A 26,418-nucleotide genomic window follows, 5' to 3' on the forward strand; every position below is an offset into this window, starting at 1 on the left:
ATGATACAGTGATGTTTAGGTTCCATAGACTCTCTCCTCCTTTTTTCTGTTTGGAAGCATATCTTGTCAGCTGGACAGAGTGTGGTGACTCTTCTGGTCTTCAGACATACACTGCATCAGAGGAGAAATATGGGGGAAATTTAGGTGCTTGCTGGATGTCTCTACGTGGACATTCTTTGAGAATGTTGGGTTTGCTATCCCAAAGTCTGAGACACTCTTGGGACTGAAAGAGTGAGCTCTTTCTCATGAGAGAAGAGGGGTTATATATCGTTAGCTCCCATTACCAAATTTCCTACCAATCATGTTGTTCCCTATGCCTCAACTCTGAAATTAGTCATGTTGCCCCTCATCCCATGTTGCCATCTACTCTGTTCTCATCTTTGTTTTATTCTCCCAAAACCTATATAAAAGAAGAGGGGTCCTTTTGCCCAGATCTTTGGCATTAATGGAGCCAAAATCCATTGACTCATTTATTGAGAAGGCAGTTTGGCCTTGCTAATAAATACTATATATTTTGTTTAGAGATTTGCCTCAGCTTACCCTTTTGTTAAATTATAATTATAACACCTTTCACCACCCACTCCCATATCCACTCAGTTGCTAAATCTTGGCAATTCTATCTCTTCAGTATCTCTCACCTCAATTTTCTCCCTCAGATTCACACCACAATCACCCTAGTCCAAACTCTTATTGCTTCTTTCTGGACTAATGAGATAGCCTCCTAACCATCCCTTTACCTCAAGTCTCTCCATTTTTAAGCTATTTTCCATGATGCTGTTAAACGTATTATACAAATATGTGTATATATGTATGTGTGTGTATTGCAGATCTGACTATCACTCCTCTGCTCAGGAGTCTTCAGTTGCCTCTCCCCATACCCCCACCCCATTGCCTTTAGACTAAAACAAATTCTGTTTAGTATTTAAAGCACTTCCCAGTTTGGTTCCAGTCTGTCTTTCCTGGCTGATGTTAATCTCCCTCTTCCCCGGGTGGGAGTCACCCGTGTGCTAGCCTTGTTATAAGAATGGAGACTTTAGAGAAAACAGACAGATGGAGGGCCCAAAGATGATGACTCTGGCTGTACGATGAGCTTCTTATTCTCTCTAGCTGCCTCTTTCTGGTGCATGATAATTAAGGATATCCGGTTTTGACCTTTTTTTTTTTTTTTTTTTTTTTTTTTACAATTTCTTCTTGACTTGTCCATTTTTTCACTTGCAGCCATTCCAAATCAAGGGCATCTTGTTACCAAGAAGAAGGTCTTGCTTCTCAATCAGAGAGAGGAACCTAGAGCTTTAGAGTCTGGCTGGGTGACCTGGGGTTTATAAGGCTGTATTGTAGCCATGCTTTCTTTATTCTGTCTGAGCTTCTCTGGCTTGAGGGTTTCCTTCAGGCTACAACAACTTTCAGCATCCCAGTGGTCTCAGAGGACCAGACTTGTTTAACAGGCTTTTAGCTCCTTGTCCAGTGTAAAATAGATGCATTCAAGTTGACATTCTAATGCTTGACTTTCCTCTAGTTAGGTTGATAACTTTTTGCCTTCTTTAGTGGGCATCAAGAATCTTAGATCATTATTCTGAAAAGTAAATAGAATTGAATTGTAACCAGTCAATTTCCAGGCTTCTTTAGGGTTCTGATTCTCTCTTAGCAACAGTCTCCACCACCAGAATGTTCTTTTTGAAAAGACTCTTACCTGGAACTATATGACTCCAGTGCCAACATTTCTCTATGAAAAATCCCTTCTGGGAGATGCTTAACGTAACCTTAAAAAGCAAGTAATCAAAGCAGGACTTGGAGGCCTCTACATCTGTCTATTTTATGAAAGGCTAGAATATGTTGGTGACACCTTAGACTGCTGGAGGTGTTTAGAGAATGTGAGGAGAATCCTTTGGAAGCATTGGTATCATTTCAGGTACGTTGGAGATGTCTTCCCTGTTGCTGGGCACAAATGACCAAAAGCCAGTTAATAATCTTACTCAGAAACAGTTGTTTGGCAGTGGTTCCTTTTGTTGATCGTTAGAAGATCCTCACTCTTTCTAGCATAAGCACCAAGTTGCTGGAATTTCTGGTTAGCGTAGAATGAAGGATTAATCATAATGAACAGGACTGCTCATCCAAGTAATGAGAGGTGAACACAATACTTTGATTGGATGAATTTGATTCTCTGAGCCATCTCCTAGGTAATTAATTAATGTGGGCACAAGACAAATGACAGACTTAGGCTGATAGAAATATTTGACAGAAGGAGTGAAAGGATAGTCAGCATGTATCCAGAAGATTCTGTATTCTAGCGGGATCTCGTCAAATCCGTGGGCAATGTAATAGGTCTTTGGCTGGATGTAGAACAATGACTTCCAAGAGGCTGACCAGATTCGCTTGTTTAGTTACAGCATTGCTTAATATAAGAAGACTGTTTTTGTCTGGAACTTGGAAATCTTTTTGTTACAAAAATTATAGTTCAACAAAACTCACCAATTTGTACTAATTGGGGTTAAAGATGAATACAAATTAGTGACAAGTATAAATCATAGATTATTTGAAAGGAATTATAGGTTTAATTTTAATATAGTAGCTGAGAGTACAGTAGCAAAAGTTTACACATAGAAAACCCATTCTGATGAATAGAAACTTATTTAAAACTAATATGTTAATTCTCAGTCAGGGTTTGAGATTAATCATAAATTCCTTGCTTGCTCTTTTTAAGCATGAATTTCAAGCCCCTGAAAGCGTCATGTTACATGTTGCTAATGTTGTCCTGTTACTGTTTTAAGCTTGGAAATGAGAGACTGCAAGAAGTTTGGAAATCTTAAGTTGTTTATTTCAGGCCTCAGCAGTGTGTGTTCTTTCAGCAAACTGGACTTTTGCTAAATGAGATATACTTATATTTTCATTTTTATTTAAATGGGTCATTTGTTTCAACAGGAAGAAGCCATTTTGTTTCATCTTTGTTTAGAAATGATGGAGAAGGTAATAATTTTCCTTTAAATTGTGACTGGAAAATTATCATGGGACTTGGAAATATATTTGAAATTTAATTTAATATTCCTGCCACTTTAGATGGGTTAAAACAAAGTCTGTTCATTAAATTTTATCAGTAAGAACCATCTCCAAAATGGAATGGGTAAACTGCTGGTTCACTGACAGTGTTCTAGATGAGGCTTGGAGGGGGCAATTATTATGCGACTAAGATAGTGCTCTGTACACCAGCATGAGAATCTGGAATAATCTGGAAGAGTTGGGAAGGATCCAAAATGCCTTTATGTACTCTGGAAAGCTCTGTGATTTCTGCCTTGGATCAGATTGAAAATCTTCTGTATTTTCCTATTCTGATGGAAATGCTCTTTAAGAGGAGATATGATGTCTTCCCTCCTGTCCTTTTTCCCTTTTCTTAATTTTGGAAGCACCACCAGGGTTATCAGCCTGTTGTTTGTCCCTTTTTGGAGAGTCAAAGTAAATTGATTTTACCCTCACAGATGATGTATAAGTGCTAAAGGCTCCCAGGAGATTATCAGCAAATACAGACACATCTTGAAAGGAATCCAATAGTCTATTATCTCCTCTTGCAAGGCAAAGACATTGGAAATGTCTGAACAAATGGTCTTCATTTCCATTCACCTCAGACCTGCACTCTCTAAATATCACATGACAATTGCAAAATTGCCAAGGTCCAAATCTCAGGAAAATCTTGGTTTAAGATATGCCTCTGACCTGTATGAGATGCCTCTGACCCAAAGTATTTCCCCATTCACTTCATTCCTCACTATCCCCAGGGAACTCAGACTCAAGAGTATAAATCAGCTATTTCTCTCAATGGTCACGGGTCTGGTTCAGAAAAAAAAACTATTTTCAATCAGGTCTTCTAAGCCTCTTCTGGCACACAAGTTGTCCTTGTTAAAAGATGATCACGCAATACCCACAATGTATCTTTCCTTGGCCTTTTGGATTATTTGTAATTTTTGGTATTTTGAGATTTTAGTATTCCATTGTGATCAACCATAATATGTGACCAAATAATAATTTGGAATCATTTAAAAGACTGAATTATCCAAATTCAGGACAGCCTGATTACATCTTCTTCCTCAATTCTAAGCTTTTTCTTTAGCACTTTTTTTTTTTTTTAAGATACAGTTATTAATGGATTGATTTACCAGGACAAATTTGCTTTTTTCTTCTTTGTTTTCCTAATGTAGAGCATTAAACTATTCTGTTTTAACAATGCTATGGATTTCTCTGGGGAGACTGGATAAAGTTACAAGATTTGAGGCAATTGGTACAGTTACAAGATTTGAGGCAATTGGTACTGCATGCAATACTTTACAGAATGACTTGGAGTAGGGACCCATTGTGTAGTAAATGTCTTAGAGAAAGTATAAATTGTAAAAGTGAGTGACTGAGTATTAATGTACTAGGGGAAAAAAGACATGGAAGTTATATGCAGCCACTGAAAAGGAGTCAACGATGGGAAATTTTCAGGCTTCCAAAAGGAAGAACAAGTTTGGAATTACACTTTCTCCTTCCCTCAGAATCTTCATCTCCATTTAGCTTCCTTCCTTTTTTTTTATTAGCCTCTTGGTTTGTGGGGCTGTTTTTTATTCCAGATCAAGCCTTAGAGGATCTTGACTCTCCCTGTTGATTCTGCTAACTCTACATCCAGTCTGGTCCCTTTACTCAAATTAGTTGGGCTAAAATTAGTTCAGGTAGCTGCTGTTTCCCAGCTGGAAAAGGGCCGGTGCTATTTTGGCACCAGCAGTTTAGAAACAGGTTTGGGCATGATCCTGGAGGTGACAGAGCAAGCCAGATTGCTAGAGATCACCTCTAGCTTTGGAGTTTTAATATTAGGTGCTGAACATTATATGAGGAGGGCAGTTCCAAGGGTGTGAGAGTCAAAGACTAGATTAACTATGGAAATTAGTCATAGGTTCAGAAGTAGTCTTTAGTTTCTTTTTTGAAATTAGCTTGAAATATTGTAGCCCCTGCAGTTGGGGAGAACACCTAATAACTTTAGATTGGGTGCCAAGTGTGGGGATCAGATCTAAGGTGATTTTTACACAGATAAAGTTCAGGATAAGGAAGGGAGAATGCAAGTAGTTGGCAAGTAGTCAAGCCAACAAACATTTATTAAGTGCCAGTTGTATGCCAGGTACTGTGCTAAGGGCTGGGGATGCCAAGAAAAACAAAACTTTAATCCCTATCTTTGAGATAATCTCAGAACAAAGACATTAGCATTGAGAGGGAGAAGGATGGGAGAGCCAGGAGATAGAGGCAAAGGAAGAAAATTCTAAGCATGGGGAATAACCACTGGAAATACTTCAAGGGAGTGTATTATGGGAAGAATGTCAAGAAGGCCAGTGTCATTGGACTGCAGACTGCAGGAGTGGGGTGAGGGGGTGTGAAAACCGTGTATTTTTAAGATCAGCAGGAGTCCAGAGTTCAGGTTAGGGGAAAATCGTCAGTCTTTATTCTCAGTGAAGAAGGATCGGAGGTGGAAGAGAATCGACGATAGCAGTGTGTGCAGCTGAGATAAGAAGCTAGCTAGACCCCCAGCCACACGACCAGCAGCTAGGAGAAGAGAGCCCAGGCCCAATCTCTCCCAGCTTCTCTTCCTGTTCCTCTCTCTGCCTCCACCCACCAAAATCGTCATTTCCTGTACAACACATCAGGACTTGCACAGAGAGTGGGCAGGGACCATTCTTTATCCAATCATGTATATTAATAGAGTATAGCCCAATTACTATTTAGCCTCATGTACTTGGGACCTCAGTGCATCAAGTCAAACCTCAGCCCATTACAAGGGGGAAGAAGGCCAGAAAGGGAGAAAGGCATCTGATTGTTAAGTGCTTTAAAAGTCAAATAGAGACGTTCATGTTTGATCCTGCAGGTAATAAGGAGTCCCTGGAGTTTATTGAGACAGAGTGAGAGTGTGTGCATATGCACGTGTGTGTGTGCACATGTGCTTGTGTGTGTGTGTGTGTGTGTGTATGTATATATGTGTGCATGTGTGAGTGTGCATGTGTGCATTGGAGGTGGTGGGTTAGGCTTCTGCCTTAGAGGAAGATCACTTTAATGAATGAATGGAAGATTGAGCAGGACAGCCTCTCCCACTAGCCTTGCTGTGAGATGAAAGAGGTGGTTATAGTGTTGGAGGAGAAAAAGGGGCCACAGGCGAGAGAGTGTCAGGAATCAACAGGACACGACAATTGATTGGATCTGGGGGAGGTGAAAGATGAGGGGCTACGGGTCCCACCCATCTGGAGGGTGTTGGGCCAATCCACAGAAGGAAGGAAGCTAAGACAGAAGGGTTTGGAGGGGAAAGAATGGATTCCATTTTGGATGTGTTCAGTTGACACTCTCTGCAAGGCATCTGGTAGGGAATTTGGCTGTGTGAGACTTTAGGAGGTCAGGAGAGAAGCTGGGGTGAGCAGCATCTGCACACAGTGATAGTGAGATCACCCAGGGAAATAAGATAAAGGGAGAAGGAATAAGAATTCGAGGGTGGACCTAGGATCTGAGGGCAGATCTAAATGGAGACTCAGCAAGAAGACAGAATGTAGGGAGGAGGAAAATTAAGAGTGAATCAAGAGACAGTGATCTGCACAGAGGGTCAGATAAATGAGGACTGAAAATGAGTCATAGCTTTGCTGATTAAGTGATGCTTGATAACTTTGGGTTGAATGATGAGGTTGGAAGCCAGAGTACAAAAAGTTCAGTAGAGAGTAAAAGGAAGTTAAACAGAAGTATCATCAGTTAGAGACTTCCTCAAGAAGTGTAGCCACAAGAAGGAGAAGAGAGATGGGGTGGAGGGAGTCAGGGACAGTAGTTCGAGGATGGGGCAGAACACGGGTGTGTTTGTGGACAATAAGAAAGCAGCCCATTCACGGGGCTGGAGAAGATGGAACGGATTGGGATTGCTTGTGTGTGGAGAAGGGTTTCCTTGGCAAAGAGAAGGACCACCTCTTTGTGAGATTGGGGGAAGTTGGAGAAGTTATCTGGTTGATGTGAGATGAGGACAAGAGAAGGAGGAGTTCTTGGCAAATGGCCCCAATTTTTTCAGTAAAATATAATGCAGGGAGGAGGGGAACACTAGGAAGTTTAGGCAGGGATAAAAACGTTTGGAAGTGGAAGTTTGGAGTAGGATGAGTTGATTAGCAAGGTGCCAAAGGACTGCCTTAGGGCAATGGGGAGGACGAAGGGAAGGAGGATCATGTAAGATCTTTGTAGTGGACCCAGGCTAGCTAATTTTTCTGATTTCCTTCAGCTTTGTTGATCAATATGTTGAGGAAGTTATGGTGAGGGCAGTAATCCAAGGCTGGAGCTTGATGTGGGGCAAGATCAGCGTTATAGGTAAGGAAATGAGTTTAGTGAAGAGTGGGATAGAGTTGACTTGGTTCACTGTAGGATTAGGATGGGGAAAAGAGGAAAATAGAGCCAGGCTAAGAATGTTGGCTTGGAGGTCACAGTAAGGAAGGTCAACAGGGTTAGAGAGTGCAGGCAGAGGGAAAGGGGGAATGACAGCAGAGTGTGAATGTATCAAGGGGTTTGAGAGCTCATGAGCATGGAAGGTGAACTTGGGATGGTGGTAGGAGCTAGCACTGGGCTAAGAAAACTTGATGATCCCTCCCCATGGCTGCATCCAAACTCTCCCTATATGGCTATTATTCAGGAGCTTCTTCTCATTTAAAAGTTCTTCATTCAATCCATATTTTCTCCCCAAACAAGATACTGGTGACTGGTATCTACTGACCTCCTGTTTATAGGCCTTCTGCACCCCAAATCCACCCTGCACCCTGCCTACTCCAGGCAGTCCTCCCTTCAATTGCCAAGGCAGTTTTCCTAAAATGCTGCTCTGATTCTGTAGACTCCCATGGCTATTACCTTCAGGATCAAATAGGAAACTCTTCATAGCCCAGCTCCCTACTCTACTTTGAGGTAGTTGAGTGGTACAGTGGGCAGAGTTCTGGGCCTCCCACACTGCCTAGCTGTAGGACCTCATTTAGCCTGGTGCCTGGCACATAGTAGGTGTTCTATAAATGCTCATGTTATTGTTATTATGACCATATACTTTACAGTTCAGAATTCATTTGAGGAACAAAAAGTTTTAGTAGTGAAGGGAAATAAGAAAAAGTAAAAGTGAAGGGAGGCTATTGTTGAATTACCTGATCTCAGAAAACATTATAAAGCAGTATTCATGCAAACGTTTATTCCTATTTAAAAAAAAAAAAAAATTGGTCAAAGAATTAGAGGAGATTGTAAAGATAGATAGGGCATTTTCCATTGGGAAAATTCATAACTAAATAGAAATAGTAAAAATCATAAAAGACCAAAAAAACAATTTGGAGAATAAAAAAAATCAAAACCACAAACCAACTGCAGATAAATGTGATCAGTATCGAATGATTAAAACTATATTGACTATCCATAACCATAATATCCATATTATATAGGGAATTGATACACATACAGAAAAGCAAGAACTATTCTCTAATAGATAAATGATCCAAGAAGGTGAACAATTTTTATAAGTACTGTGAGAGATCAACAGATGCTCCAAATAACTAATAATAAAAAAGTACATGAAAACAACTTTGGAGTTTCACATTATGCCCTTCGAAGGGGCAGTGATAAAAGATAAGAAGGATAACAGCTAACATTTATTAAATGCCTGGTGTGTACCAAACCCTGTTCTAAGAACTTTACAATTATCACTTCCTGTGATTGTCACAACAACCCTACAAAGGAGGTGTTGTTATCCCCATTTTACAAATAGGAAACTGAGGCAGACAAGGTGAAGTGACTTGCCCAGAATTACATAGCTAAGAAATGTCTGAGGCTGAATTTGAATTCAGGTTTTACTGACTCCAGGCCCAGCACTCTTGTCTACTATATTACCAAGCTGTTCTGGGTAAAAGATGAAAAATAATATTGGAAGGCATGTGGGAATATATATTAGTAGCATTGTAGATGGGTTTATTCATTCTGCCAAAGAATTTAGAGTTATGTGAGCAAATTCACTAAACTTTTTTCATACCTTTTGATCCAGTAGTGCCAGTACTGAGTATATACCCCAAGGTAGTAATAGGCAGAAAAGTCCCATAAATACTAAAACAATAATAGTAGCTCTTTTTGTGGTTAATGGGAAAAACAAACAACAACAACCCTATAAACTATAGGTCTTCTAGATTTGGTAATAGGTGAACAAATTTTGGTGCATAAATACAGTGAAATATTATGCTGTATATTGTGATGATGGTTGTTATTCATTCACTTAAATCTTGTCCCAAATCTTTTTGGGGACCTCCATTTGAGATTTTTGTGGCAGAAACACTGGAATGGTTTTCCATTTCCTTCTCCATCCAGCTCATTTTACAGATGAAGAAGCTGAGACAGAGTGAAGTGACTTGTCCAGGTTCACACAGCTACTAAGTTTCTGAGGCTAGCTCTGAGCTCAGATCTTCATTACTTCCGGTCCATTACTCTATTTAGCTGCCTCAGTTAATGTGTTATAAAGATGGTAAATTTAAAGAATTTAACAGAATTAAAAGAAAAACATGAGAACACTTAGAAAAGAATGTAGAGCAAATAAAAATTGAACTACTAGAATGATATTTTCAATGATTATAGTAGCAAAAGCTGAACTCTGATTGCAATGCTCAATCTGGGGCCATTGAACATTGGTAGAAAGGTTGGTGACTATGGGTGCAGACTACTGCATAACTTTTTTGGAACTTCCCATCTCATTTAGAGGCTGGTCCTATTGCTGATCAGCATTTTCACCTGGGCTGGTGCCCTCTCCCCACTCCTGGGGACTGACCACCATGATATCACCTGAGGCTAAATCCTCAATTGGCATAGCCTACTGCAGGTTTGGACTCAGGAACTCCAAAGGTCTGCAAGCCTTAGCTTGCCCAGAGCTGGGATCAGTCATATACCACTGTATACGGCCCAGCTGTACCATTTGACACATTTGGTTTTACACTAGTTTTGTTCATCACGAGAGGATTCATTTTGTGTGTGTGTGTGTGTGTGTGTGTGTGAGAGAGAGAGAGAGAGAGAAAGAGCGCGCAGTGGTATTGGGAATGATAGTGGGGTCCCAAAAAGCACCAAGAAAACTGATGTAAGAAGATACTTGTAAGTAAAGATACTTTAGGAGAAGCTTGGTGTCATCAAAGCACCACTGTGCACTTTTTTTTTTTTTTAATTTAATAGCCTTTTATTTACAGGTTATATGTATGGGTAACTTTACAGCATTAACAATTGCCAAACCTCTTGTTCCAATATATTAAAATATAAATTAGATACACAATAAGTACACATGACCAAACCGTTATTTTGCTGTACAAAAAGAATCAGACTCTGAAATATTGTACAATTAGCTTGTGAAGGAAATAAAAAATGCAGGTGTGCATAAATATAGGGACTGGGAATTCAATGTAATGGTTTTTAGTCAATGCAGGTGTGCATAAATATAGGGACTGGGAATTCAATGTAATGGTTTTTAGTCATCTCCCAGAGTTCTTTCTGTGGGCATAGCTGGTTCAGTTCATTACTGCTCCATTGGAAATGTAGTATTGTTGTTGAAGTATATAATGATCTCCTGGTCCTGCTCATTTCACTCAGCATCAGTTCGTGTAAGTCTCTCCAGGCCTTTCTGAAATCCTCCTGTTGGTCATTTCTTACAGAGCAATAATATTCCATAATATTCATATACCACAATTTATTCAGCCATTCTCCAGCTGATGGGCATCCATTCAGTTTCCAGTTTCTGGCCACTACAAAGAGGGCTGCCACAAACATTCGTGCACATACAGGTCCCTTTCCCTTCTTTATAATCTCTTTGGGTTATAAGCCCAGTAGTAACACTGCTGGATCAAAGGGTATGCACAGTTTGATAACTTTTTGAGCATAGTTCCAAACTACTCTCCAGAATGGTTGGATTCGTTCACAACTCCACCAACAATGCATCAATGTCCCAGTTTTCCTGCATCCCCTCCAACAATCATCATCATTTTTTCCTGTCATCTTAGCCAATCTGACAGGTGTGTCGTGGTATCTTAGAGTTGTCTTAATTTTTATTTCTCTGATTAAGAATGACTTGGAGCATCTTTTCATATGACTAGAAATAGTTTCAATTTCTTCATCTGAGAATTGTCTGTTCATATCCTTTGACCATTTTTCAATTGGAGAATGGCTTGATTTTTTATAAATTAAAGTTAATTCTCTATATATTTTGGAGATGAGGCCTTTATCAGAACCTTTGACTGTAAAAATATTTTCCCAGTTTATTGCTTCCCTTCTAATCTTGTCTGCATTAGTTTTGTTTGTACCAAAACTTTTCAGTTTGGTATAATTGAAATTTTCTATTTTGTGATCAGTAATGATCTCTAGTTCTGCTTTGGTCATAAATTCCTACCCCTTCCACAGGTCTGAGAGCTAAACTATCCTGTGTTCCTCTAATTCATTAATAATTTCATTCTTTATGCCTAGGTCATGAACCCATTTTGACCTTATCTTAGTGTACGGTGTTAAGTACCACTGTGCACTTTCACAATATGTTGGCTCACTGCCTTCCCTCTGCTCCATTCAGGAGCCAAGTCATTGTTCATATACTACGGACATGAACCAGTGTTGAGGGACTAGATATAGGAGTTATCCTTTATGTTGGTAAGTGGGGGCCACAGTGCACAGAGCTCTGGACTTGGAATAAGAAATGAGCTGAGTTCAAATTCAGCCCCAGCTATTTACTGGCTGTGTCACTCTGGGCAAGTCCCTTAACTTCTCTGAGCCTTCTTCCTCATCTGTAAAATGGGAATGATAATAGCCCTTACCTGATAGAATTGTTTTGGGGTTCAAATGAGATTTTATATATACATATATACACACACACACACACACACATATGTATATGAAATTTTGTGAATCTTAAACCATTATAAAAATGCTTTATATTATTATTTAGTATTATTTGCATACCACCATCTAGACTGGAGGAGGCATTTTTATCCACTTGGTTTTTTTCTCTAGATAGTTCCTGGACTTTTTGAAAGGTTCTCTTGTCCAAGAAGTTTTGTGCCAGTTTTATGTCTGATGTAATCAGCATCAGGTCAAGCTTAAATGGATGGGTTCAGGGATTCTGTCATTCATCTTAGCTTTATATTGGATATCATCCATGAAGTGGCCAATATCTTTGGCCAAACATTCTCTTTTCTGTTTTTATAAAAGTGTTGCTTGATAGTAACAGAAGGTCATTGAGCAAAATGATCTTCACTAATCTGTTTGTAGTCTAAAGCAGTTTCTGGGTTCATTTGGTCTCCTTGTTGTGATGATTGATTTTCATTGGTTAAACCTGTTTAGGAAATGATGATAATCTGTGAAAGTATTCTTTACTGAATGAATGGAAGGGGGAAATAGAATATCTAGTTTTCAGAACAGCTAATAATCTAGTATGACAACATTCAAGAATTGTAGGGAGGATGGAAAGGTGGGTAGAAGTCAAATTGTGGAGGGCCTCGAATGCTGAAATGAGGAATTTCTGTTTTATCTTGGGGCAATATAGAAGTACTGCATGTGACAATAAAGCCTTTCATGCTCTGTGGATATGATGAAGTAAATTCTAGTCTTCTATTTCCCAGTCTGGGATTTCATTAACTTTCATTCTAGATATGAAGAACTGTGATATTTTGGGCAGGAGGAAACAATGCAGTACCTGTATTTTGTTCAATTTATAGAGCATTTAGTTTCCCAGAGATTTGTGCTTTTAATTTGATTGAGAAGAGGTTAAAGAAGGACAGTGGTTAGGAAGGAGTCCCAGCAAATAGCTGAAAATTCCTTCAAAAGAAAAGAACTTGGCAGGAATGGGCCTTGGAAATCTAAGGTCAGCTCCATTTATTTAAATAGATATTCTGTATCACATTTTATATAAATATATAAATTGTAAAGTGTACATTTTATATAATAAACAAATTTTATATAAAATTATATTCATTCATATAATTCATTATATATAAAATTCATATTATAGAAACAATATTCATATGAAGTATCTACTTGCATATATTTATATATAACATAACATAATATAACATATTACATATATTCATATTATAATTATGTTTATATTATAATTTAAAATGTATAACCAATATATAATAAAACTATATTATATATAAATAATATAGGACACCAGGCCTGGCACTCTAACCACCGAATTACTTAGCTGCCCATCTCATGTTTAGGGACATGGTTTTCTAACTTGTCCCCAGGAGTCATGTTCCATTTTCCATATTCCTCATTTTATGTGTAGGGTTCCCTGGAAGGATTTCAGGATTAGAGATTTAGAACTAGAAGGGGGCTTCAGAATCTATGTTCTTGTCCAGTTCTCTCTGTGTATAAGTGAGGAAACAGTTCTAATGAGATTAAATGCCATGCCTGCAGGTTGTGCTTGGTAGAGCCAGGTTTTGAAGCCCACCTTCCAACTCCCATCTAGGTCTCTCTCCATTGTACCACTAGAGGAAGAGGAGAAATAAAATGCCTGCTCTGGGCTCTCCCAGCAATGAGCCTCCCTGCTTTTTGCCTGGCCTAGAAGAGGGGGAAATAGGCCCTGAAGGTCTGCCTGCGTCATAGTGCCTTTCAGCTGCTGTTGTTCATCATTTGTGTGTGCCCCAATGCACCACACCTGAGACTGGCAGGTGGACTGAGTTCTCTTGGCTAGACATTGGATAGACCACAATATTGCTGCCTGTTTTTGATCATGATGGGACTAGGAGTAATTCTACTTCCAGAGCATTCTCTGTGGCAGGATTTCTGTGATTCTGGAAATCTGTTTGATAACAATCTTCTCTTTATACAGTGCTTAGAAAGCACAGGTGTGTGGAATATGAGCTTCTTGAGCACAGAAACAACTGCATTTTGTCTTTGAATTTCTAAGGCCTAGCACCGCCTTAACTTTTTAGCAAAATCACCATGATAGGGATTTCTAGATAAAGAAGCCCATGAGATTATTGATTATGTGGATAATCCATTGTGCTGCTAGACACTGCCATTCTGAAATCCTAGGCCTGGATGCTGCTTCCAGCTTCCTTTCCCTTTCCCTTCCCTTTCCCTTACTCTGACTTTCCCCTTCTTTCTCCTTTGCCCTAGGACTAGCAGCAGCCCTATTTTGTTCTCTCAAAGCTCCTTCTGACAGGTCTCCCATATTTTGGACAAGAAAGTTTCAGATCACAGGTGTCATGGTCTTTAGGATTTAAATCTGGCTCAACCCAGCAAATGATTACTTTTAGGCTCCATCTACCTTATGAGGACTAGCAATCTACTTCCTAAATTTTCATTTCTCTAGTCCGGGCCATAACCTAGGCTATGCCTGCAAAAGACTTCTGATATTCAGAATTTGTCTAGTTTTTACTTCTAGGTTTAGAGAACCCATGTAAATAAATGGACTGGGAAAATGTATAGAAGGGTTTATACATAGGAAGCAAGGTGACTATTTCTGCTGACTGCTAAGCTAATTCCTGGCTTTTTCATATAAAAATACTGCCCCAAAACTCCACGAAAAGGGCAAAGTCTGAAAGCGACTTTTCTCCACCCCTTTACATTCTTCCCTGATTATAAAATCAGGTCCCTGCAAATCACAGATGACATATCTGTGGACATTGAACACAACATACAGAAATGATCATTTCCCACAGTTCACACAGTTAACTCTTTTGGACTTAGCACAAGGAACATAAAGATGCCCTTTATATGAAAGTCATGTTAGAAATGCATACAGTACATCCAGTACAATCAGGCATGTATAATCATAGTATAAGACAGCTGGTAGAGGTAGAGCCTGATTCAAGCCATTCTGATGCATTGGGTTCAGAATGGAACTGAAATGAGACCTTCCTACTCTGGAGATGAGAAACTTTGCATGGAGATTCTTGGGAGCAAAATGGGAGATACTTCTGCTGCTCCTAAGGCAAGGGCTTCTGCTCTGTAAATGAATCAATGAATAAACAAATAACTCAGTAAATGAATAAGAGTGGGCTAGCAGCCTGCCTTGGATTTCATAAAAATGGCATTTCAGGGTGGAGGGTTATATATGTGTGGGGCTTTTTCCACTTGTAGTGAAGTGTTTATTTCCTAAGGCGAATGCCAGTGCAAAATACTGTGTATGCTAGTGCCCAAAAGAATACCACAGCTAAGAAATGTTATGTCACGTTTCCCATCACAAAAGTCTTACTTATTCAGCGAGGCAGGACAGTCAAGTTCTGGGAGCAGGGAAGCTGCTGACAGCAGACCTAAATAGGGCATCACCTAATCTCGGGGCTGCCTGCAGCCAACTGAGAAAACAAAGGAAGCCCAGGCTCTAGACTTGCGGTGCTCCTGGTCCTTTGGCTGTGGAGGTCAGTCTGCTGACAAGAGGAGGAGCTGGAGAGCCAAAGGAAGGCCTTGGCCACTCTCAGAAGTCTGGTTTCATTCCTGGAGACTCCTATCTGGCTTTTCATGATATATGGCTTTTCATGATATTGCTCCCTTTTGGTTCTCTCCACTTCCTCCACCTCCCCACTTTGACCAGTACTTTTCAGTCTCTTTTGTTGGACTTTTATCCAAGGCTAATGATAAAAGCACAAGCTTTATTTTTAGGAAAGAACTCGCCTCAGCAGGGAGAGGAAGGGAGGGAAAATAGCCTAAGTTATATACCCTGAGAATGAGCTTAGTTGGAAATGGGTAATTGGTACCAGATGTGGGGGGAGCATTTCTGATAAGATCCAGATGTGCTGGAAGAGTACTGGGATCCTTTATTTCTATCAGGCTTGGGTGAAACTCAGGTGAAGAGTTTCTTTCTCAGGTCCACACACTGGTAGAAAGATCTCTTAATAACTAAGGCAGGAGGAGAAAAATTGAGTGAGTCACTCCATTTTGAGGCCTCATATAGTGTGACATCAAACTATAATCTTGATTATATCGAACAATGTAAAGAAAATTTTTTTTTCTTTTTTGCATACGTGTTGTATTCCACAAATAGAACATAATGTCCTCCAGTGTGAAGTAGGGCAGTTTTATCTTGTCTTTGTGTGCTCCATAGCTGGAAATGTAGCTTGAATTAAATAAATGTTAGTTGACTTGACTTGTCTGGTTTGTGGTTCCTGCATGTGAGTGACTTGTGTTCCCTCCTTTGGAGGAGGGTCTGAAGTATTGGCATGGTCAGATAGAAGCCTAAGATCTTAGGCACAGAATATACCAAAATTTGGGCTGCAAGTTTAACAATAGTTACGACCTTGACGACAGTACCATGGGAAAGACTTTCCCTCCCAGGTTCTTGGGAGGCTCAAATGAAAAAATGAAAAATAACCACAGTTTGCTTTTTTAAAGAGATTAATTAATTTCCATTGTTGTTGTTATTATTATTACCTGCTTTCCTTAATCTTTCAGGAATGCCTGTGTTCCAAGGTCATGACACTGTGAAGAAGGGTTTGGAGAAATGGATGGCCTTTTAGAGATACATCCGAGCTGTGGTTCATGATTCAGATAGACTTGGCCTAGAGACTCTCTTCTACCTTTCACATTCTGGAAATCTATGAAAGGTCAGAGAAGGGAATGAATGAATGAATGAATGAATGAATGAATGAGGAACATTTGTTAAACTCCTGCTCTATGTTAAATTTTGAGGCTACAAATACAAAAGCAAGATATCCCCATATCTTTTTAAGGGTAGACAATGCATATGGGAGAAGAGTGACCATGGGAAGAAGTTTTAGTCTGGGAAATCATAGAGATGGTGACTCATCTAACCTGCCCTTTCCAAAAATATTCTGATAATATCGATGTAATTAAATTCCATTCGCTCTCTCTTATCTTTAGGACCAAGTATAAACTTTTCTGGTATTTAAAGCTCTGTACAACCTAGTCCCTTCCTAGCTTTCTTTATAGTCTTTTTTTTTTTTTTTTTTTAAGAGATTAATCCCTTCCATGAACTTTATGGTCCAACTAAATAAGAACCCCTGAGTAAGTGGTAACATATTGATAGGGGGAGGTGGAGAGTACTTAGAGCAGAGGAGATGACAAGACGTCTGGGGTGGAGAGATTTCTGGGATATAAAGTATGTTCCATTTGTGGGTGGATCCCAAGCATTACAGTAGCATGAAGTGCAAACTTTGGGAAGGTTCATGGAGGAAATAGAAGTGACATTTTGTCCTGTGTGTTGGGAAAATTATTTTGGCAGTTGTGTGAAGGATAGATTGGAGGGAGAAGACACTGGGAGGGGAGAAGTCATATAGGAGTCTGGAGCAGTAGCCTAGGGGACAGATGATGAAGGTTTAATTTGGGGTGGGGGCATTAGCAATTGAAAGGAAGGCGCCCTGAGGTGTCAGGTGGGTTGTACATATGAGGGAAGGAGAGAGAGCGTCTGAGATTTTGCTTAGTTTTCAAGTTTTAGCAACTGGAAAGATGGTGGGGTTTCCCAGAGCAGGAGGGGAGTTGGAGAAGACATGGTTTCAGAGGGAGATGATGCCCCCTGCTTTGGCCATAGTAGGACGAGGTGCTGGCAGAATAGACATGTATGTGAGCAGAGTTTGGGGAGAGATTGTGACTGAAAATGGCCTGCATTGATCATTGAGCATAGATGAGGTTTCCTGGAGAGAAGGACCCAAGACGGAGTCTTAAAGAGCAGAGCCAGAGAAGGATACTGAGAGCTTGACAGCAGGAGCTGGTTGGAGACTTAGGAGAGCTTGATATCCCTGCAGCTTCATCACAGGAGCTGGTCCAGCAGCACATTGTACAGGAAGCTCAGGAGGAGACTGCGGAAGAGCCAGCTAGAGATCACTTTGACAGAAGTTTTAGGGGAGGGGAGATGGGGGTGAGGAGGCAGATGGCAAGGAACCACAGAAGCCGAGGCAGCAGCTAGAGCTGGTAAGTTCTGTGAATCTGGCAGGGAGAAGGGAGTAGAGCTTTAATGATAGCTTGATGAAATGGCAGGTAGAGAGACAAGGAAAACTATAAAAAGAAAATTGTTACTCCGTATTGTATTTTGACAAAACAGATATTTGTTGTTCAGTTGTAGTTGATACCTTATGGCCCCATTTGGGGTTTTCTTGGCAGAAATGTGGTAGTGGTTGGCTGTTTCCTTCCCTACCTCATTTTACAGATGAGGAAACTGAGGCAAACAGGATGAAGTATCTAGCCTTGGGTCACACAGCTAGGGTCTAAGACCAGATGTAGATTCAGACCTTTCTGATTCTAGAACCAGCATTCTACCTGCTGAGCCATCCAGCTGTGTCTCATGTTTCCCAACAAAGATTAATTTCTTTAGAAATTCTTTTTCTTTCCAAAATAGTTATCTTGTGAATTTTTAAATAGTATTTTAAAAATAGTATTTTATTTCCCAAATATATGCAAAGATAGTTTTCAACATTCATCTTTGCAAAACTTTGTGTTCCGAATTTTTCTCCCTCCCTCCCTCTCTTCCCATGATCAAAATGGAAAAAAACACAAGCAAACAAACAACAAAAAAAGTAGAAATACTATGCTTCGATCCACATTCAGTCTCCACAGTTCTTTCTCTGGACACGGATGGCATTTTCCATCCCAAGTCTATTGGAACTGCCTTGAATCACCAAATTGTTGAGAAGAGTCTCGTCCATCATAGCTGATCATCATATAATCTTGTTGCCATGTACAATGATCTCCTGGTTCACTTCACTTAGCATCAGTTCCTGTAAGTTTCTCCAGGCCTCTCTAAAATCATCCTCCTGATTGTTTCTTATAGAACAATAATATTCCATAATGTTCATATACCATAATTTAACCAGCCATTCCCTAACTGATGGGCATCCACTCAGTTTCCAGTTTCTGGCCACTACAAAAAGAACTGCCACAAACATTTTTGCACACATGGATCCTTTTCCCTCTATTTATAGGGCTCTATTGACCGCTGTATTCCTTCTGTGTCCCTGAGTTAGTGATCCTTTAGTTCAGCTGCCTCATTTGATAGATGAGGAAACCTTGGCCCAAGAAGTGAAGGAACTCGTCTGAAGCCATGCTGCTGAGCTTGGTTCTCACTTTGCTCTTCTAATGCCGTCCTCCCAGCCCCTTTCCATTCTCTCTGCTCTTCCCAAGCTAGTTGTGATTTCTTTCTATTTGTTGTCATACCTTATGATACAATAACACTCTTTTATCTTTATAGAGCATAACTTCTTGAGTCATTTCTCAATGTTGGGAACATAGTTTTTATTATCACAGTATTGCTGTGAACATTTTTGTACAGGGGGATCTTGTCTGTCAGCAAATTCTTTGAGGTGTAATCTCAATAATGAGATCTCTGGGTCAAACAGAATGAACGATTTTGGTCAGAAAGAGCAAAATCCCCAAGTTTTTTTTTTTTTTTTTTTAAATCCCCAAGGGAAGACTTTTAATGATTAAAAAAACAACAACATGAAAACACGGGGATGTTTGTAAGAAATTGAAAAGGAACCAATTGGTAATAGGAGTGTGAAGATGGAGGATTGGGCAGTGGCATGAGATAATTGTCCTTGGAGTAATTAAGCTCTTGAAGGAGATGAGAGGTTGGGACCTTAGAGCAAAGGAGAGAGAAGATTAATATTGTATGAGACTGAAGCTAGCTAAGAGAGATTTGGTGAAGATGTCTAGAGCCTTTGAGGTAGGAAAGAGGGGAAGTGAAGAAGTTTCTAAAGAATAGTTTTAATCTCAGTGAAGCAGAAGGCAAGGATATTTATTGAGAATTGGAGGCATGTGAGAGGAGTTAATCCAAGATGGACAAAAGGACTACATGCTATAATTGAATATTGAGTTGAAGGTTAATAATTTACATTTGTATCCAATTCTGTGCAACTCATTTCATTTTCATTTCTTGGAGTAGAAGTAGAGAAGAAGTAGAGAATTATCAGAGGTGGTGATGGGGGGAGGGAATTGGGGTGAGAGTGATTCACCACCACACTTTAGGAAAGCCAGTAGGTCAAAGTCAACCTGCTTTTGATTGTAAAATAATTTTTGTCCCCATGCATGTGTGACTGTTATATAAATCTTTCTAATTTTTATTGCTGAAAATTGGCAAAAAATAATAAAAGTTGCAGTGGCTAGAGCGCCAGCCCTGAAGTTAGGAGGACCTGAGTTCAAATCTTAACACTTCCTAGCTGTGTGACCCTGGGCAAGTCACTTAACCCAAATTGCCTCAGGGAAAAAAGGAAAAATAATAATAATAGTAAAAGCTTGAGATAGTCGCTGTTTTAAGGATGGGATAAAGTCAGGTTATTTAAACCTCCTTGATGGAACTGGAAAGTGAACCAACTTTTCTGGGGATTAGTTTGGAATTCAGCAAGACAATCCCAGGGAATATGCTGAAGTACCTAGGGCAGTGACACTAAGGCAGAGTTTGTTATTTGGGGGAATGACTGAAAAATCAACTATAGCATATGAATGGAAGCAATATTGTTTGCATGAGGAAATGAAAAAATTGAAGAATTCAGAGAAACGTGATAGATGATACTGAGCAGGGATACTGAGTAGATGATACTGAGCAAAGTGAGCAAAATCAAGAGAACAATCTGTACAAGCAGTGTACATTTTAGTCACTAAATAGGAAGTCACTCTTCTCAAAAAAAAGCTGAAAAACCACTTAAGGTTCCGGAGTGAACCTTCCTCCTCACAGAGAGAAGAGGGGTCACGGAAGAAAATGACTGGGATAGAATAGTGTCTCTGTCATCAGCTCTGCCACTCTGTGAGCCTCTTTTTGGACAGATTCTGTTGCTTCGTCACAAGGGAGAATTGGAAAGATATTGAAATGATTGTGAGATAAAGATAAAAATGTGAAAGAAAAAATCTGTTTTTAAAGTTTTAAAGTAAAATGTATTTTTAGAGATAATAATTACTGGAGTTTTTCTTGGTTTATCTTTCTTTGGCTTGGGTTTGCTGTGGCATCTACTGGACTTTGTTGGATGCTAGGGATACAACACAGGAAGTGATGTTTTCCCAAGCTTAAATAGCCCTTCTGGAAAGGGTAGACACAGGTGACCTTCAATTTGCAAGAGCTGGATTGCTTAGTCTCTGGTGATTTAGATGGAACTGAACTTTGTTCCTGGTGCATCAAAGGAACTAGAATGGACTAGATTCGGTAATTCTATCAGGTGATTTTGTGAAATTCTTGGGCCACTTTTTGTAGCTCAAGAGAAATAGCAGGGGCCAGCAGCAGTACCAGAACCCTTTGGTTTGAGGGAGAACAAGTAGGTTTGTTTGACAAATCAAAAGGCAGGTAGTCTAGGACATGAGGAGACCCACTTAGGCCATGTATAGGGATTGAAGAACACACAGAGATTTCTGACCTCCCAGGCAGTTAGGGTTGTTTGGTGGGGCCATAGGGAAAGGAGGGCTTCCTACAGGCTCACCAGCAACAGAAAACGGGTTTTGGGAATTCATGACTCAGGAAACACACTCAAGAGATAGAACTGAGCGTCCCATTCACATCTTAAACATAGCAGTCCAAAATGGGAGTCATTATCGTTCCCTTCCAACCCCTAACAAAATTGTCTATTACTGCCGAGAGTACCCCCATTTTCCTGGGCATTGAAGCTCATAAATGGGTATCATCTCCCCCTCCTCAGGCCCATAGACTCTTCTGCCTTCACAGCATCTCTCCTAGATGTTCCCCTTCTCTCCACTCACATAGCTACTGCCTGGTGCAGACTCTCATCTCTTCCTGTCTGTACTAGCACATGGCCTTCTAACTGTCCTCCCTATCTCAAGTCTGTGCCCATTTTCCAGTTGTCTGAGGAATCTTCCTAATGCCCAGTTTTTTTATGTCATCCCCACTCTCTCCCCAATTCAATGAACTTAAGCGACTCCCTTTTATCTCCAGGACCAAACAGAAGTTCTTCTTTTTAGCATTCAAAGTTGATCCTCACCTGAAACTTCCCTGTTTTCAGTCTTACACCTCATTCCCACAAGTCCAGTGACACTGGCCTTCCTGCTGTTCTTCCCACCCAACACTTCTTTTCACCTTTTCACTGGCTATATCCCTTTTTCTCTCTCTCAGTCTAGTTCCTCTGTTGGCATTCTTCAAGTTCAGCTCCAGTCCTCCTCATTCAAGAGCTCTTTCCCAGTTTTCCCCAAATGTTAATGCCTGTTCTGAGATGATCTTATACTTACTGTGTGTGTGTGTGTGTGTGTGTGTGTGTGTGTGTAGTTATTTGTGTGCTTTCTCCCCCATCAGAATAGGTATACAGTAAGAGCATATCTTTGTGTCCTCAGCACTCGGCATGCTTCCTGACACAAAATAAGTGAAAGGATGAATGGATGGAATGTTTATTAAGTAGTTAATAGGTGCAAAGCCCTGGGCTAAGTGCTGGAATATGCCAATAGAAAAGGAAGACAGTCCCTGCTCTCAAAGAGCTCCCCTTCTATCAGAAAGACAATACATTAAGAAGGTTTAGTTAGAAGTTAGATGGAAATATCCATTGGTCTTTAAGGGGCAGCAGCAAAGCCGAAGGTCCCTTGTCATCTTTAAGGCCATTTCTACTGATGAAATCTCATCCGCTTCTGATGCTGAACTACCAGATGGGGCCGAGGACTCTGGTTCTTATCTGGGTCTTCACTCCTATACAGTAAATAATTTTGTTTCATTCACTCTTTTAACCATCACCTGCATTCTGGGGAGTCAGCCCCAGACTATAGAGATGCTGTGGCATCTACTGGACTTTGTTGGATGCTAGGGATACAACACAGGAAGTGATATTTTCCCAAGCTTAAATAGCCCTTCTGGAAAGGGTAGACACAGGTGACCTTCAATTTGCAAGAGCTGGATTGCTTAGTCTCTGGTGATTTAGATGGAACTGAACTTTGTTCCTGGTGCATCAAAGGAACTAGAATGGACTAGATTCAGTAATTCTATCAGGTGATTTTGTGAAATTCTTGGGCCACTTTTTGTAGCTCAAGAGAAATAGCAGGGGCCAGCAGCAGCCCTGCTATCTCTATAGTCAGCCCAACCTGTGTTTTGAACTCTAGATCTCCATCTCCCTTTGAGATCTCACTGGTTTCTCAAATTTAGTATGTCCATAAATGGATGTTAGTGCATTATGTTTGTGCAAAACTTGCTCCTCCTCCTGAGTCTACTACCAATATGGGTCTTTCCTCCAATTTGAAAATCTTGAGATTGTGATTCTTTCTTTTCCCTCATCACTAATTTGCAGTCAGATTGTATAACATTCCCTTTCTTTGCCATCCTCTCTTCTCTAGTCTTGTGGCCAAGGTCTCGTTACCCCTGACTTGACTCCTTCAGCAACTTCCTAACTGGTCTGGCCCCCTCATGAGTATTTTTTATCCACCAAATTGGTTGGGTCATTTTTCTGCTGACAAAATCTTTGATGGTCCTGAGCTATTGCTGATCAACTGTCAGTCATAGTTTTACTTCTGGTGTGCTCTGACTTTTTGATCTCCAGTCTTATCTCATCTCTGAATTTATTCTCTGTTCTATATTCCTACCAAACTAGAGGATTGTGTCCCGAAATATGCCATGTATGTGCCCACCTCTGTGCTTTTGCCCACACTGTTCACATGCCTGAAATTCCCTCTCTTTCCTTTTTCTTCTGTTAAATCTTTTAACTATCCTGTTTTGGTTATGTGTGTCCTTCTCCACAAGAACTTCCCCAATGACATCATGACCCCAACATGATACTTGTTGGTGTCTTTCAAATACATTTACTTGTATGGTATGATTGTAGTATACTTATCTGGGGAAGTCTGGGTCTTGTCTCCCCATTCAGTTATTAAATAAATACCTGAGGGTTGGAACGATTTCCTGTCCAAAGTTTGTATCTTCCATAGAAAAAGACTGCCAAAATTAGAGCTTTATATGTTGTCGAGTTTTTGAAGTTGTATTAATTCCCTAATTCCACTCAAGTCAGGTTTCTTGTTTTTTGTTTTTTTTTTGAAAAAAATTTCTTTACAACATTATCCCTTGTATTCACTTCTGTTCCGACTTTTTCCCTACCTTCCTCCACCCCCTCCCCCAGGTGGCAAGCAGTCCTATACATGTTAAATATGTCACAGTATATCCTAAATACAATATATGTGTGTAGGACCAAACAGTTCTCTTGTTGCACAGGAAAAGTCAGGTTACTTAAAGTGTACTTTCTTTCTTTCTCTGATTTTTCATCTCCTTTGCTTTCCTGAATATGAGCATTTTGTAACTAGTTCTGATGAGGCTTTCTGAGTGATACCTTTAGAATTTAAACAGCCTTTTTCTGTGAGTAACAATGAAGTTGAAGTGGACTCTGGAGATTTTGCTTTCTGAACTTTACCCTTTGCATTCTACCTTAGGAACTGGCCCATTTCTTGCATTTTACAGTACACTTATGGTTACTTAGACCCTGAGATGCCATTAGCTACTGACCCCCCAGCCTTCTCTTTGCAGTTTAGGACATGGTAACAGAGATTGTGGCAGAGTGGAAAGGATCTGGAGCTTGGAGTGATGAAGCCTGCCATCTGTTGGCTCTGACATGAGCCTGTTTGGGCTATTTCTAAAAGTCAGATCAATGAGATTGCATATTTGCAAATACATTGATGATGAGAAAAGACAATCCTGACATCAGGGAGGTGATGCAAGTGAATTGGATTTAAAGGAGGTAGAACTGCTCACTATCATCAGCCCACTTTCTCTTCCAGGATCATCTGGGTCTAGTAGCCAGCTAAAGATCAGGGATAACTGGAGTTGGCCCAGGAAGCAGTGGTAATCACTGATGAATTTAAATACTTCGGACTACATGGAGGCTCTCTCAAACTGGTTTGGGTTTCCCATATTCCTGATAATAAACATTGACATTGTGTGATCCAAAAAAAAAAAAAAAATACTGCTGAATGCGGGTGAAGTAAGTGACCATTTGTTATCTCCATTGCACCAATGTCCTTATTCTTTTCTTTTCTCATTTTCTTTTAACCAGCTCTCAATCTATGATCCCATCAGAACCAACCCTGAGGACCTTCTTTACTGGAAAGCCCAAACCAGATCACCCTGTCTGGGTCTCTCCTCTTCCCCCTCAACTTGTCTGTGTGTGGAAAGGTTATATCAGCAAAGTGTCTGACATGTATAGGAACAGCAATCAGTTGGCTTAAGGTTAAAAGGGAAAAAAAGTCGACAAAGGGAAAGAGATGTCCCCAAAAAGCTAGCCTAAGATATATGCCAGAAGGGTACAGAGGACCCACCTGCCATCCTACCTTCTTGCCTTGGTGATAGAGGAAGGGAATTGAAAAGGGAGAGGGGAGATTTATTAGTGTGCTCCTGAGTATAGGCAGGTCAGGCCTTTTCCCATAGTCAGTCAGTCTAGTCCTCCTTTCTCTTCTTCCTTCTCACTGCTGCTCCTCTGAATGCTTCTAATTTCCTGGGCCTTTTAATTGGGTGGGTCCAAAGCCCTCATCCCAACTGCTCATAGCTGTGGACATTTTCTCAAATAGTGGAAAGGAATGGCTCTTAGGGTTCGGAGTGGAGTTTCAAACTTGCCTTCCCTAGTGTGGCTCCCTCTGAAGTAAACCAAATTCTGAATTCAGAAGATGAAAGAATACGAACTTGAAATCAGAATTCTTGGATATGAGTTCCACTTACTAATTAGATGATCTTGGAAAAATCACCTCACTTCTATGAACTTCAGTTTCCTCATCTAAGGAAAAAAGATAACACTTGACTGGTCCATGTCATAGCATTGTTCTAAGCCTGAAATAAGATATAGATCTCATATACATCGTATACCTTGAAGTGATGTCAGTGTAAACCACAGCTGTCTCTCTCTCTCTCTCACACACACACACACACACACACACAGAGTTCATATAGTACAGTGAAAAGAATACGGTATTTGGAGCTTTGAGTATTGACTAGCTGTGGGACTTTGAGCAAGTGACTTATTTCCCTTGCCTAAGCCTCAGCGTCTTACCTGTAAAATGGGTTACAATACATACATTACTTACCTCACAGGATTGTTGTGAGGAAAAGGATTTATAAACCTCAGAGTGCTTAAGAATTGTAAGCAATTACTCTTATTAGCTTTTTGCTAATTATTCATGGGATTTTGACATTACAAATATTCCAATCCTCCTGTAACCCATTTATAAATGGGTTGTAGTTGGGGGTACAATTCCCTTTTCAACTTTGGTGACAAAATCGTGTGATTGCCCAAAACATGTGCTGTCTCTCGTAGGAGCATGTGGGGGTCAGCTGGAGGGGTCAGTGCCGAGGATGGCTTTTGCTCAGGTCAGCAGCTCTGCTTAGAGCTTGACCTGCTTATGATGACGAGGACAGTTCTTGTGGATAGTCGTCCCCACACATGATGGAACCGTATTCCCTTAGAGAAAATGGTAACAGCTCTCCTTGGGCTGCAGAAGGACGGAGTAGGTGAGGGCTGGACTGGTTTTGGAGGTGACGAGAAGTGACGCCTCTTCTCTTGCCTT

General features: G+C 40.3%; 1 protein-coding gene across 7 annotated transcripts in view; it reads left to right on the forward strand.

The window, feature by feature from the left end:
- Positions 1 to 26,418, forward strand: part of PPP6R2 (protein phosphatase 6 regulatory subunit 2) — a 116,216-nt gene that overhangs the window by 30,970 nt on the left and 58,828 nt on the right. For 3 of the 7 annotated variants that reach the window (XM_031941231.1, XM_031941230.1, XM_031941235.1), the window contains exons 3-4: positions 16,405 to 16,556; positions 24,643 to 24,845. The exons of 2 other annotated variants lie outside the window; for them this stretch is intronic. In XM_031941231.1, the coding sequence (XP_031797091.1) occupies positions 24,835 to 24,845 (11 nt within the window). In that variant the 5' untranslated portion in view covers positions 16,405 to 16,556; positions 24,643 to 24,834. Of the gene's footprint in view, positions 1 to 1,206; positions 1,910 to 16,404; positions 16,557 to 24,642; positions 24,846 to 26,418 lie in introns of those variants that run through there. 2 more of the 7 variants (XM_031941232.1, XM_031941233.1) reach the window with 2 other exon arrangements.

Source organism: Sarcophilus harrisii, chromosome 5 (assembly GCF_902635505.1).
Source record: "Sarcophilus harrisii chromosome 5, mSarHar1.11, whole genome shotgun sequence".
Classification (NCBI taxonomy): Eukaryota; Metazoa; Chordata; class Mammalia; order Dasyuromorphia; family Dasyuridae; genus Sarcophilus; species Sarcophilus harrisii.